General features: G+C 34.1%; 1 protein-coding gene across 1 annotated transcript in view; it reads left to right on the forward strand.

Annotated features, from left to right (window-relative positions):
* Window positions 1–884: 884 nt before the first annotated feature.
* The window catches only part of LOC132564217 (receptor-type tyrosine-protein phosphatase kappa-like), a gene marked incomplete at its 5' end in the record, with an annotated part of 49,366 nt that continues 36,538 nt past the window's right edge, over window positions 885–13,712 (forward strand). The window contains 7 exon segments of the mRNA XM_060228890.1: window positions 885–1,097; window positions 4,772–5,017; window positions 5,442–5,540; window positions 6,197–6,292; window positions 9,532–9,627; window positions 9,774–9,869; window positions 10,019–10,114. Of these exon segments, the coding sequence (XP_060084873.1) occupies window positions 885–1,097; window positions 4,772–5,017; window positions 5,442–5,540; window positions 6,197–6,292; window positions 9,532–9,627; window positions 9,774–9,869; window positions 10,019–10,114 (942 nt within the window).

Below are 13,712 nucleotides of genomic sequence, written 5' to 3' on the forward strand. Positions count from 1 at the left end.
TGCTATAGTATAGAAGCATTTCATGGCACAGAGGCATATGTTTTTTCCTTGAATTTACCAGTGGTCGGTTTTAAAAACTTAACTAAACCGAAAAATGCATTAATGCGAAAACGTGAACCATGAGATCATTGTATTTCATTTTAATGTTAGCTGTGTCTTGGTTTACATTGTGATAATATTTTCAATTGGTCAATATATACATGACTTTATGTTTTCACAGTACGATATAACACAGCAGCTCGTGTATATCGTGGACAACCAAATTTTGAGAGGTTCAGCATCTAATCAAATCAGCGATTGAACCTCTTAAAGTTGTTTATTCTGTTGATATGGAATGTAATATGGCTGTATTTATCACGGGGATTTTAAAAATGTTTCCTTTACGAGCATATCAAGTCATCATTTATAGACAAGTGTCGAGTGATTTATTTCCATGCGTTCTCCAGAAAGCGTACACGTCAAGAAGTTTTTACATGTTGTTTAGTCGTTTGGATACTTGTATATTTGTTCAAGCTAAATGATACATTCTGTGAGCATTTGTGCACGGCATTCATTTTTCTGTAGTGCAAGTATTTTAAATCTTATTGAATTAGTAGGATTAACAATTGTTCTTCTGGTGTCATAATGATTATCTAGACTACACCAGGCATATATTTGTTATGTGACAAATTAAAGAAGACATACATTCAGGATATGCACCACGATAAACCATGCGTTTTCACATGCTATTAATTGACATCTGTTCATTTAAGCACATATACGGTTTTAACTGTTGTGTTCTAAGTCTGATAAAATCGCTCCTTAAATTGCAGAATCAGTTTACCATTGTCATGATGAATTACAAGCCCTACTTGATCACCTATATTTATTGTGTTGAATTACAGGTAATATAGCTGCTTTAAAGTCTGCCCAGCAAAGCAGCAACCAACATACGGGAAAATGGCTAGCAAGAGCGGCAGTGGATACTTGCACAAATACAGAAATATACTCTGATTGTTGTACACACACGTCTGTAGCTGGGAATCCTAAGACCGTTTGGTGGCGTGTAGATCTAGGACAGATGAGCACCATTGACACAATACAAATAATTTATAGAGGTAAGTTTACGTAACATTAAATATAATATTGATAAAATGTGACATCAACGATGTTCGGAAAAGGGTTGGGATGGAATGGGTCCCTGATCAGATAGGTATTTATCTATGTTCTGATTTGGAAATAGAAATGCATCACATAATAAGGACATCACGATGTCATTGCTTCAACAAACCAATCGACAAAATTTGTTATTAAAAAATCGCATTAGGAATTTCAAGATATAAGACTCTTTAAAAATTGTCTCTGTACCAAACTGCAAAGCAAAATAAAAAAAAATGTTTTTTTTTCTTTCTGAAAGGTGCGGAATGCTCTGCCAAATTGACAGCTTTTCCATTTCTCACGTGAATGAGCCAATTGTTTGAGTTGTCAATGAGGAAATTCGCTGTAATTACTTAAAATACTTTGACCTCCATTCAGGCTTGGTATTATGTTAAGTTTTTTAACAATGTACATAGTCTGCAAAAATACATTCTTTCGAATTGTTACTTTTTCCTGTCTGCTGTTCAGAATGAATATTTTTGCACACGTTATCAGCTTGACTTTTTGGATTAAAAACTATAGTTATGTTGTTATGACAAATTATAAAACCCCTACCGATGAAACTAGAATGTAAGAAGTACAGTATCACTGTTAAATTTTTAATATCAATACACCTGATTATTGAAATATGCTACAAATATTTCATTTATACTTTCTATGTAAAGGATTATCAAGACAACAAAGAAAGTAATGTCTTGCCAACAGACTTAATCTAAAATGAAATTCGATATAACGGAGGCAAATACGAATACATGAGAGGCTAACACGGAGACCCTCGCAAAAATACAAAGAGAATACGTTCAGATGTTCGGTGATGGTAAGCTACTTCTGTCTCGCCGTCGACATCTAACATGTATATCTTGGACAATTCGAGTCAGTTAATAGAACTCTGTAATCAACAACGAAAACTCACGAGACATACAAACGAGAATCAAAAACTCCAATTTAATACAAAAAATAGAATATTGTTCAATGGTATCAATATGCCGACCAATAAACTCAATCATCAACATACTTCTCCAAAAACATCTAAGAGAACATTTAAATTTGATGCTGTCACACTATACACCACCATGGTCCATTCTAAAGTAAAACAATTCCTTCGTTCTCTTGTTATGAGGGCTTTCTTTTCCAAAAAAGGGCGAGGGGCGGTATACGTGTATCGCTGTAGGCTATATTTAAATGTATTTCATGAATAATACCCCAAAATAAAATAAAAATAATAAAAAAAAACAACAACAACAGAAATGATCGAGTTTCCGGGTTAAACAATCGTCGGGAAGTTTAGAGGTGTTATCTTTAAACAGAGTATTACCATACCTATGTTGAGGAGTAACTGTGACTCTCTGTTGCCTGACTTGCTTTGGTTTTCATATGAGGCTAAATTTATCGAAAGGCTAATTAAAACAGGCAAAATAAGGTATTGCAAGGTCTTTAGGATTTACGTTCAGACATATTGATGAGGTCTTGTCTTTAAATAACAAGATATTTATTAACCACTTCGATCTGGTATACTCAACACAATTGAAGATGAAGAACCGATAGGCTTTCTTACATTAACCGCTTATCGAGTATCCTGTAAGATAATAGTAATGATTTCAATTTTGCCATTGTGATTTCTCTATATCTAGATAGCAAGATTCATATATCCCCAACCTATGGGATGTACATGGTAGTTTACTCGATACTCAAAGCTCTTTTCTCAGTTTCACGGTGTTTGTGCAGAACGATAAATGACAAACTTATAATAAAGGTTTTTAAAAGATGCAGGTTGATGGAAAATAGGGAAAGTCTTACGGTCACCATTGATCTCTTTTCGATACCAAGCTGGACATGTTTGACAGTCGCTAGCTTTCCAGTTGGTTCTGTTGTTGAACGTTTAGTTCCCATTTGAGTGCTTGATACGAGAGGAGTCATCGATTAAGCAGAAGACGCTTACTCTTTCTGAACACATGATATCATTCTCCACGTGCTTTTTTCAGGAGTCTCTCTAAATCTTCTATGAATTAACATTATGCCCTAGTTTTATTGAATTTGATTTTGGATTAGAATTATGTTCATATGTTTATATTTTCTTGTTTACCAGTACCCGACCTTCTTAAGATCAATGAATCGAAGAAAGGAATTTTCTTTCTGTCCCCTCTTCAATTGTAAAATTTATGGTGTATTAACCTGGTTTTGGTGAGATGTAAGGTTGTTCTCCTTTTCTTTCCTGACTACATCCAAAGTAGGCTCGCTGTTGTTTCCTTGTTTTGTCTTGTTGAAATCGCTCATGTATGATCTTTATCGTCTTATGAACCGGCGTGATTGTTAAAAGGACTATAATTTCACAGGAATTCTTTCTAGTGATGTCAGTCAAATCTGAAAACAAGTAATTTGAATTTTTTCTATTTTCCACAAGTGGCCCAGTGATGACTGCCACTCGTTACGGTGCCCATTCGTAGGAGTGGCTAGTCTGGCTTATGGGAGGGGAGGGATGTTTTGTCTTTTGGTGTACAAGTTGCCTGTTTATGTTGTTCATAGCCGAGGGTATATTGATCGATTGCCACTTATGTTTTGGTGTGAATCTTCATTCGGTATATCGATATTTCTTTTTGTCAATGACCAGACCATTAATGTCATTGGTTGTTGTTGGCAGTTTTAACACTATCAACTGTTTTTACAAGCTGAATAATATGATAAGACCTCATTTTAACACGCAATTAGGCTCAGAACGGATAAAACATCTCACGTCTCCCACACTGAATGCTGTAAGAGTAATCTTGTGACGAAAATACGTTATGGTAGTTCTATATTTGACGTTACACTTTTTGACGAAATTCCGAACATTTCAGTCATTCAAATTCTTGTTTTTTCGAAAGGTCACAAATATTTTTCAATTGCAGAACATGGAAAGACTGTTTAACATGCCATTGCAGACAGTTTAAAAAACACTTGATCTGACCGCACCATGATAACATTGTAGCTAAAAGTCAAAAATAATTTTCTGATGGAGATGAGATATGCTTGGAGGTCGAATTTTTGGAGATTTTAATTAAATGTTAAATATTAGATAATGTCTATGAGTTGCAGAAGGTACGCTCGTTTTCATGTGACAGTTCTACTACAGTTATTTGCGAAATATTATTTTAAAGTTGTTAGCTAAACGTACGGCTTTCGTCGAATCGCATCTCATGTCACTAGATAAAAATCACACAATAAACTTCAATTCACTTAAATTCCAAGAAATCCTTAAATAATATAATATGATTGAAAATTGATCTCGAGTTTACTTCCCTGCCTTATTGCCTTTAAATATTATATTTACTGTACAGCATGATATTATAGCAGGTCGTTTTGAAGATACATTGGAAAACTGGAAAACTGGAAAATTGTAAAGCAGGAAAACATTTTTAAAATACGCGGGGGTGGGTGTTGCGGAGTGGGTTGATGTAGAAAAGCCTATCCGTGCCCTTATCTCAAACCTGTTCATGTTGGAGTCGGCATCAAAGAAAATAATACTGATGTTTGTGATGATACTGCTGTCAACTAAAGATTTCAGTATTTTCTTCCGAGAAATCAACCTGCGGCAAAAACATAATAACGCAGTTGTATAGACTGAATAATTACTATTTTACTTTTGACATATTTTCAGCTGAATTTGGGGAAAGATTAGGAGGTTACCACCTTTATATATCTAATAACACGGATTCCCCAACAAACGGTGTCCGCTGTTATGAGGATACGAGTACTACTGAAGCAACGGTACAACTGAATATAATACATCAGTGCCCGTATGTTGGCCGGTATGTTACTGTATACAACTACAGAAACGATCCACCACGACACACCTGGTATGCTTCTCCAGCTGTGCTGGAGTTATGTGAGGTTATAGTTCTTGGTAAGTACATCTGTTAATCCTTCGAAATTATCTTTATTTTTAGTAAAGATTATTAAAATAATACAAAAAAATCTACATTAGATATACTGAAGAAAATTCATTATATACAAATGCCATGCCAGGACGTTTTCCTTTGTCCTATGAGAACTAAAATTAAATAGCATTTTATAATGCATTTTCTAGCAAAAAAATTTCTGTTTTGTCATTACCACTATTTCGTTTTCTCTCTCGCTGTCTGTCTTTGTTTATATGTGTCTTTTTGTGCAGCTTCTGAGTGCTTGAAAGCAGGAAAGAAAGAAAGCAATAGAGAAAAAAAGATAGCAGGGAAACAATAATGTTTACTAATCTTTTCTAGGCATATGGTGTAAAAATATGTTTGAAAATCAAACCTGTATTCGAAGCGTTTTATTATGTTCACCCTTAGGATGTGCAGCAGGCCATTACGGTGATGGCAACTGTGAAAAGGATTGCCCAGAAACTTGTTACGGAGGCAACTGTAACCCGAAATCTGGCTCCTGCTTTTGTAAGTTTATAAAATAACATACCAGTACAGTAATGAATTCTCAAAGATATGCTGATCTCATTTTGCGATTCCTTCTGAAAGTTCTATAGGTCATTCTGTTACAGACAGTTTTTATGAATCACATACTGCTGATAAATGTGCGAATGCGGATGACTTATATGATTGATGTATCCGACTGAATGTCGTAAGAGGAAACGAATTATGAGGCCCCCTGCACAATCAAGGGGTTTCATCTTTATTTTTCTTTTACAAAACATTGAAACCAGAATTGATCTGTTGCCCCAATAGCAGCACGTTCGATCCTTTCTTTCTTTGATTCTTAGTATTATATACTATCTAGACAATGAGATTTTGTCTCTGTTTTATGTTCTCTGTATTTGTTAAATTTTGGTAATAGTTTGTATTTTATAAAGGGGGCCGAAGTGGCGAGTGTTTAAGGCGTCTGACCGTCTTTATTATTATCCCCTCTGGGTTGCAGATTCCACTTAAACCTGACACGTCCTACACCGGGCGGTTCTTACTGTTAATACATGCAGGGCGTAATGAAAAAATAATCCAAACTTAATAAAGGGTGTGTACTGCCTCAAAAAATGACAATTAATTGATCCGTGTTGTCGTTATTACTTCATCGATAATATATATCTTTTACATTTAAGACTGTTTCCCGAAAAAGTATGGCAGTGCTTGTGACATGGATTGCTCTACGAACTGTAAAGACAGCCTCTGTAATAAAGACTCTGGACATTGTTTAGGTATGTGAAATAAGTAACTATCGGATTAGCGTGTATTATTTTATACACAGACCGAATATTGGTATGTACTGTACAGCTGATATAACACAACCAGTAGAAATTAAGTTTGAAGTTTCGATGGTCACATTGTCATCACCAATGGGCGATGAAAAGCGTCCATGCCTGGTGCGGTGTATGAAATAGTAGTGAATAGATCGACGTTCCTAATGTTATATAAGCTTAACTAGTGTGACAAAATGGTAAAAGGATTATAGATACACGTACACAAGATGTAATGTAGTTGTAGCAAAGTAATGTGTGCTTTGTTTAACATAGCTGATTCCGAACCATCTCGTACTCTACATACGCCATTTCTGGTACGCTTTAGAAAGGTAGTTTGACCGATCAAGGTGACAGTGCTGTTATCGATACATCACGCTCAAAACCTCTTATGGTTGTATTATTTATTATATTGACATTATCAACCCAGAGTTATGTATAAGACTGGTCATATGATATCTGTGTATTTTATCAAAGCATGTGATTTAACAAAGAATTAATGAATTGTAACATGCAATAAGTTTTTCCTAATGATAAATTATTACATAGTTCAAGGATTTATCATTATAGTTGAAGTTTTAACTGTCTTTTTGTCAACAATCGATTTGAAGAAGTATAATGTCAACAATTTCAATAATGTTATATGAATTTGTTGATCCCAGGGCACCTTTACAAATGTTGTACAGGAACACATGGCAAATGAAAACCAAGATGACAACCTGACATTTACCCAGAGTGAAATTCTTTTTATGTTTCTGTCTCTTTGTGATTGTCTAACTGTTGACGAATAAAAATGAGTGATTACAATAGAAATTGTGAACATCTAATTATTTTTTGGTCAGATAGATTATAATGCATTTGAAAACTGACATGACTTTTAAACGATTCGTGATATTTTGTTTGATAGTGACTAATTCGAGATTTTAGATAACAAATGCTGTAGGTGTTCTCTGCAGTGCAATATATATATACTATTCCACTCCTGTAAATTATTATTACCAGGTACTTTTGTGACAAACTTCTGTCTGAAATTTCGTTTTGAAGATAATCTAAGTATCGCATTATGTTTAGAAAAAGTGCCAACTGAATTCCCATAAAAGGTCATTATATATTGCAGTTGTTATTATGTATGTTTATATGAAAACAGGCGGCCATGAAAATTGGTATGATTTCTCGTTATTGATAAAGAAACAGTAATGCATAATTGTTTTACTCTTTTACCGTGAAATGTAGGACTTTATCAGTTTATGAAAGACGTATATCGTCACTGCAGTAATATATAACTTTAACAGTAGAGATATAACTTAAACAGTTTTGACCAGTCAGAGTCATTGAATTACGCAGACTTTCCTATTTGAACACACTGGCTTCTTTTATGTTTGGATCGGCCTTAGATATGTGGTTCATTCAACATTCGCTTCATTTGCATCCAAACATGAAAGTCGGTGATTTCTTAATGAAGTGACTTGAGAACACCGCTTTCGTTGGTCAAAAGTACGAAAATTTTATCATCAATAAAAAGTAATATCATCACTGGAAATGTAATATTATCACTAATATTGACATAATAAATATTATGTTATCTTTGCGGTGATGATATAATCTTTTCCCAAATTGATAAATTTCAATATTTCACTGGCCAAAATAAAACGAAAAGGAACTTTTTATGCTTCTCCGTTTAATATCATATATATTCAAAAAGTATAATAGTGTTGTAAGCTTTATTCATCACTATTATGACTTCCTTTAATTTTCTTCAGCACGATAGTATCAAAATTAAATGTTGTAAAAGACCTTCCGTCTCTATTTGCTTAATATTCATTAATAAACAGAACGTTAAGTTAATCACAAAATACTCGTCAAAGCATTAATATATAACAAAACATGTAACATGCATTTTACATTTAAACGATCAAGATTTTAGTGACATATGATTATTTTTATTGTATAAAACAATTTTTGTATTTTTGTTTACATAGACATGAACAGAACACAATATCACCAGGCGAAGTATCACTTCACTGCATGGTGTTATTCCGTCTGGATTAGCATACTTAGTTTTTAGACCTTCAACATAATTTTGGTTCCAACTACGAGAGCAGCTACTTTGATATCAATCATACAATGTTAATTCTCATTTAAGAACAAACAGAAAAAAATCTGAAACTAGCAATTGTGTGTTAATTCCCATTACTTTGGATATAACAAAATCTTATTAATCATTTCTGAAAAAGAAAGATTTATTTTCACAGCAACTACGAAATAATAGTGTTTCTATTGACATGATTCATATGAATAAATCAATTATTGCTGTAATAAATTAGATATAGAATATGAAAGATGTTTCCATGCTATCAGAATGTATTCCTGGAAAATATGGCGATACATGTGATCAAGACTGTTCTGCGGACTGTAATAATAGCATGTGCATGAAGTCCAACGGATACTGTATTGGTGAGTAATGTATTAGGAGATATAATTTTGACATTGAAATCGACTTACACAGATGTTCGTTTGGTGATTCATGACTAAAAGTAAATTATCAAAAAGAAGTTGCCACAGTTTATTAAAATGATAGCATTTGACCGCAATGCATAGAGTCATTAGTCATGTGGTTATCAACATCCGGATTAGAGAAATGTAGATGGTCATACTGATTAATTGGGGAATTGGGAAAGTCTCTATTTACACGGGAAATCGTACTGTTGTTTACAGATTGCAATAACAGGAGGTATGGCGATATATGTGACCAAGACTGTTTTGTAAACTGTAAGGACAGGTGGTGTGCCAAGGACACTGGGTACTGTACTGGTGAGTGTATTTTCCATATCATATTGTAAAGTTGTGCCGTTATATTACAAAATGTACATGTTTCTTCTGTCCCCAGTCCGTCACTTTAATATCGCAAAATTTTCAAATTGTTTTTTTTCTGTTGTATGCAACGTACTGTTGTTTAAAGATTGCATTAACGGGAAGTACGGCGATACATGTGACCAAAACTGTTCTGTAAACTGTAAGGACAGATTGTGTGCCAAGGACACTGGGTACTGTACTGGTGAGTGTCTTTTCCATATCATATTGTAAAGTTGTGCCGTTATATTACAAAATGTACATGTTTCTTCTGTCCCCAGTCCGTCACTTTAATATCGCAAAATTTTCAATTTTTTTTTCTGTTGTATGCAACGTACTGTTGTTTACAGATTGCATTAACGGGAAGTACGGCGATACATGTGACCAAGACTGTTCTGTAAACTGTAAGGACAGATTGTGTGCCAAGGACACTGGGTACTGTACTGGTGAGTGTCTTTTCCATATCATATTGTAAAGTTGTGCCGTTATATTACAAAATGTACATGTTTCTTCTGTCCCCAGTCCGTCACTTTAATATCGCAAAATTTTCAATTTTTTTTTTCTGTTGTATGCAACGTACTGTTGTTTACAGATTGCATTAACGGGAAGTACGGCGATACATGTGACCAAGACTGTTCTGTAAACTGTAAGGACAGATTGTGTGCCAAGGACACTGGGTACTGTACTGGTGAGTGTCTTTTCCATATCATATTGTAAAGTTGTGCCGTTATATTACAAAATGTACATGCTTATTCTGTCCCCTGTCCGTCACTTTAATATCGCAAGATTTTCAAATTGGTTTCTCTTCTGTTGTTTGCTACGTACTGTTGTTTACAGATTGCATTAACGGGAAGAACGGCGATACATGTCCTGAGGACTGTTCTGTAAACTGTAAGGACATGTTGTGTGCCAAGGACACTGGGTTCTGTACAAGTTTATTTACGTTTAGTACAGCCTCGTTCATTTTTACCGTATAATATATTGCTACAACATTTTCAACTTAAGAAAATGATGAACCTGTAAATATTTATATCTTCAGGTCGTTACTTTTCACAATTGACAGGTTCTTATCTAGCATTTGCTTAATCACTTATTCTCCACAATGTAAGGAAGTCATCCTAACGGAATTGCTTCATATTAAACACTCTATATTTTGTAATAGTTACATCGATTTTGCGTTCAGATTAAGACCTGTGTAATGTTTCCAAAGTTTTAATAGAAGTTACTTAACGTGGACAACAATGTATAAAGAAACACAACAAGCGAACACAAATGATAATGAATAGCACGTTTTATATCCTTAGAATGTGTCCCTAAAAAGTATGGCGATACAAGCGATTAATTTGTCAGCTTTTCGTTAATAATTTGGCTCTGGTTTAGAAACATGTAGTTACACTTGGTGTAGGATATTTAAGGTTACACAGATTACAACATATTCTTTCTGCTGGTGAATTTTACATTTGTCCCCCTGCGTTCACTACTTAAAAACCCATCTAGCGAAAAACAATGATAAGTACACATTTGTCACTGAGACTTACTCACGGTTATATCAAGTCAATAAAATGAAATGAAATTTATTCTCCATTCATTTCCTTAGAATGTGTCCCTGATTCGTATGGTAATACGTTAATCCGTTAATTGTAAGGACAACAACAAATCACAATTAATTTGACCTGAATGAAACAAAAATGACTTCCTCACAATCTAGGGTCCCTCCAACCCCCTCCACTGTTAATACTATTCTCCCATTCATGTCCAAACTTGTGCATGCAACCGTTTAGTAAAATTAGGAGTGACTGTGAGATGGATACACATGATTTTGACGAATTCTGCATTAACAATCGCCGTATAATCGATTTCTATCTTACATGGTTTTCTTTACTATATGTAACATTAAGGAAAGCAATGATATTGGCAATGTGAGATGCAGTAGATTTATCTTATATAATTGTGGACTCATTCTATATTCTTAGAATGCGTTCCTGGAAAATACGGCAATGGATGTGAACACAACTGCTCCGTAAACTGTAACGATATATTGTGCGAAAAAGAAACCGCATACTGCATTGGTAAGTGATTCCATTTTTTTTTTTCTTCTTTTTTAAAATTTGATTCTGAAATGTATTTTTACAATATTTCAGTCTTAATTGAGATAATCATGTAAACTTACCGAAAATCTTTTGTTAATAACAGATAGAGTAGATAAGTGTTTTGTCATTTCGGTCCTGTTCTATACTCGCAGATTGTATTCCTGGACGGTATGGCAGTATGTGTAATCAGAAATGTTCTGACAACTGTAAAGATAGGTTCTGTGACAAGGTCACTGGAAATTGTACAGGTAAGTGATAATATAATTGAATTGTCACGCTTTATTTCAATCGGCGCATCACCTAAACAAAAACGCAAATATTTATCAGAGCAACACAACTAATGCCTGTTTCTCTGTAAAACAACTACAAGTTTGCTACGAAAGACTATAATTGTAACTTCAAAGGCAACTGGAAATTAAAATGCAAATTCATACACAATGGGATCCTTCAAAATGTTCTTTGTGTTCACTCACAACACAGGGATTTAATTCCAAGCCATAGTTATATGAAAATGCTTTATATTCAATGTGTTCTATTTTCATATTCTATAAACTTTCAGTATCTTTAGAGAAGTGAAAATAGCAGTTAAATGTCTAAAATCGTGAAAAACAATATGATATATCTAGAATTTGACATTTTTATTTGAATGGGAGGGAAGCAAATTCGAACCTGTATGTTTATGACATGAAAATTACGTTTGAATAGTGCAGTAAACGTTATTTTATTAATTCTTTTGTGACGTCAAAATGCTCCGACGGGTTAGTGACGTCATTTTATTGTCATTATATGATATAATGATATATCATATTACAAGATTTTACAAGTGAAATTAGTATTATATGCGTATATACAATGCATTGCATATGTGATCAGTAAAATGTATTGTACGAGATACCTTTAATACGAATTCTATCCAAAGGCATACATTACACCAATTATCAGATGAGAGTTGTTTTTAAGAATGATAGGCAAGTTCACTTCTTGAAAGATTGAAAGATTCCTTGTACATTGTTGGAATGGAGATATGCTTATTTCAAAGTTTCCTTTTGAACTGAATCTTGACCATTTGACTGTCACATTGCCACTTATGACACAATTATGACCTTGATTATCTAAGGAATGGCTTGTTTTACAGAATGTACCAATGGAAAACACGGGGATGCGTGTGACATTGACTGCCCGAAGAATTGTAAAGACAATGTTTGTATCCGCAAGACGGGACATTGTTATGGCAAGTTGATATTGCTTCTTTGTTTTGTACTTGACCTTACGACACAGGGTTACCAATTGAGAACGACAAACGTATATTCATGATATTCTTTTCAAATGTCATACAATTCACTTGAATACGTATAAATTGTTTGCTTATATTTACACCACGAATAGGTTGCTAACATACGTCTGCATACTATATTGTCGAAGACAAGGACAGGTTTATGAAGTGTCTGAGGTGTTGGTGGATACTATCTTTATTGAATCCAATATCAATATTACCTAGGGATCTGTATCACACTGGATAACGTGCTATCTTTTAACTTAAAACGGCTGGAATTTGATTCTTTGATAGGGGATGGAAAACGTTTGCTATTTTGTTTGTAATTCTCTGCCATAGCTACAGTCAAAAAGGGACCGCTTCCATTGATGATGTGGTCACTGATGGGCACTTTTTAGTGCCATCACACTGTAACATCATAGCCTGGGCGCGGTGGCATAACACTTTCTCGTTCATATTATACTGATTAACAAATCTTTTTACATCCCATCAGTGACAATCGGATAACAGAAAATATCATTTAGTTTCTTTGGTATGTCTTTGGAAAAGAAGCGACTTACTTTTTTCCCACTTGAATGAACATTAAGCTCAAAGGCAAGAAGTGAGGAAACATCAAGCACCAAAAAAGAATACATAAAAGACAATGTTCGCGACCACGAACCATGTTAGAAATAAACGGCCATACCTATTTTGCCTTAAAAATATTTTTGAATTTAGATTATGTTAAAGTGTTTCTAGATGATGCCATGTCATTCTCTTTCGAATTGCTGGCCTGCTTTGATAAAACAAGATTGATCTTATCAAAGCATGTAACAGAAACTTAATTCTGTTCTTCAAAAGAGTTTACAAAAGATCAGCAAATTTTAAATATACAAAAGACCCACTTTTTGTTTGAATAAGGAATAAGACACATATTAACTTGACGCCATCAAAATGCTACGCTACAAAAAATGGAATACTTCTTAAATATTTGACTCAGGAATTCGATTTTGCAATATGAGTGAATATTAACAATCTTCAACGAGAGACAAGGTTTCTATGGATCATTATGGTATCTTTGGTACTCCTGTGTCTTCCCTGTTTCTTATCACCTCTTTTTAAAATTTCAAAAGTGAATTTTAAAAAAAAATCCTTCGAGATGATGCTATGATTTTCAAAATTCGAAGAT

Source organism: Ylistrum balloti, unplaced genomic scaffold (assembly GCF_031769215.1).
Source record: "Ylistrum balloti isolate Yb309-2 unplaced genomic scaffold, AGI_CSIRO_Ybal_v1 Utg372074, whole genome shotgun sequence".
Lineage (NCBI taxonomy): Eukaryota > Metazoa > Mollusca > Bivalvia > Pectinida > Pectinidae > Ylistrum > Ylistrum balloti.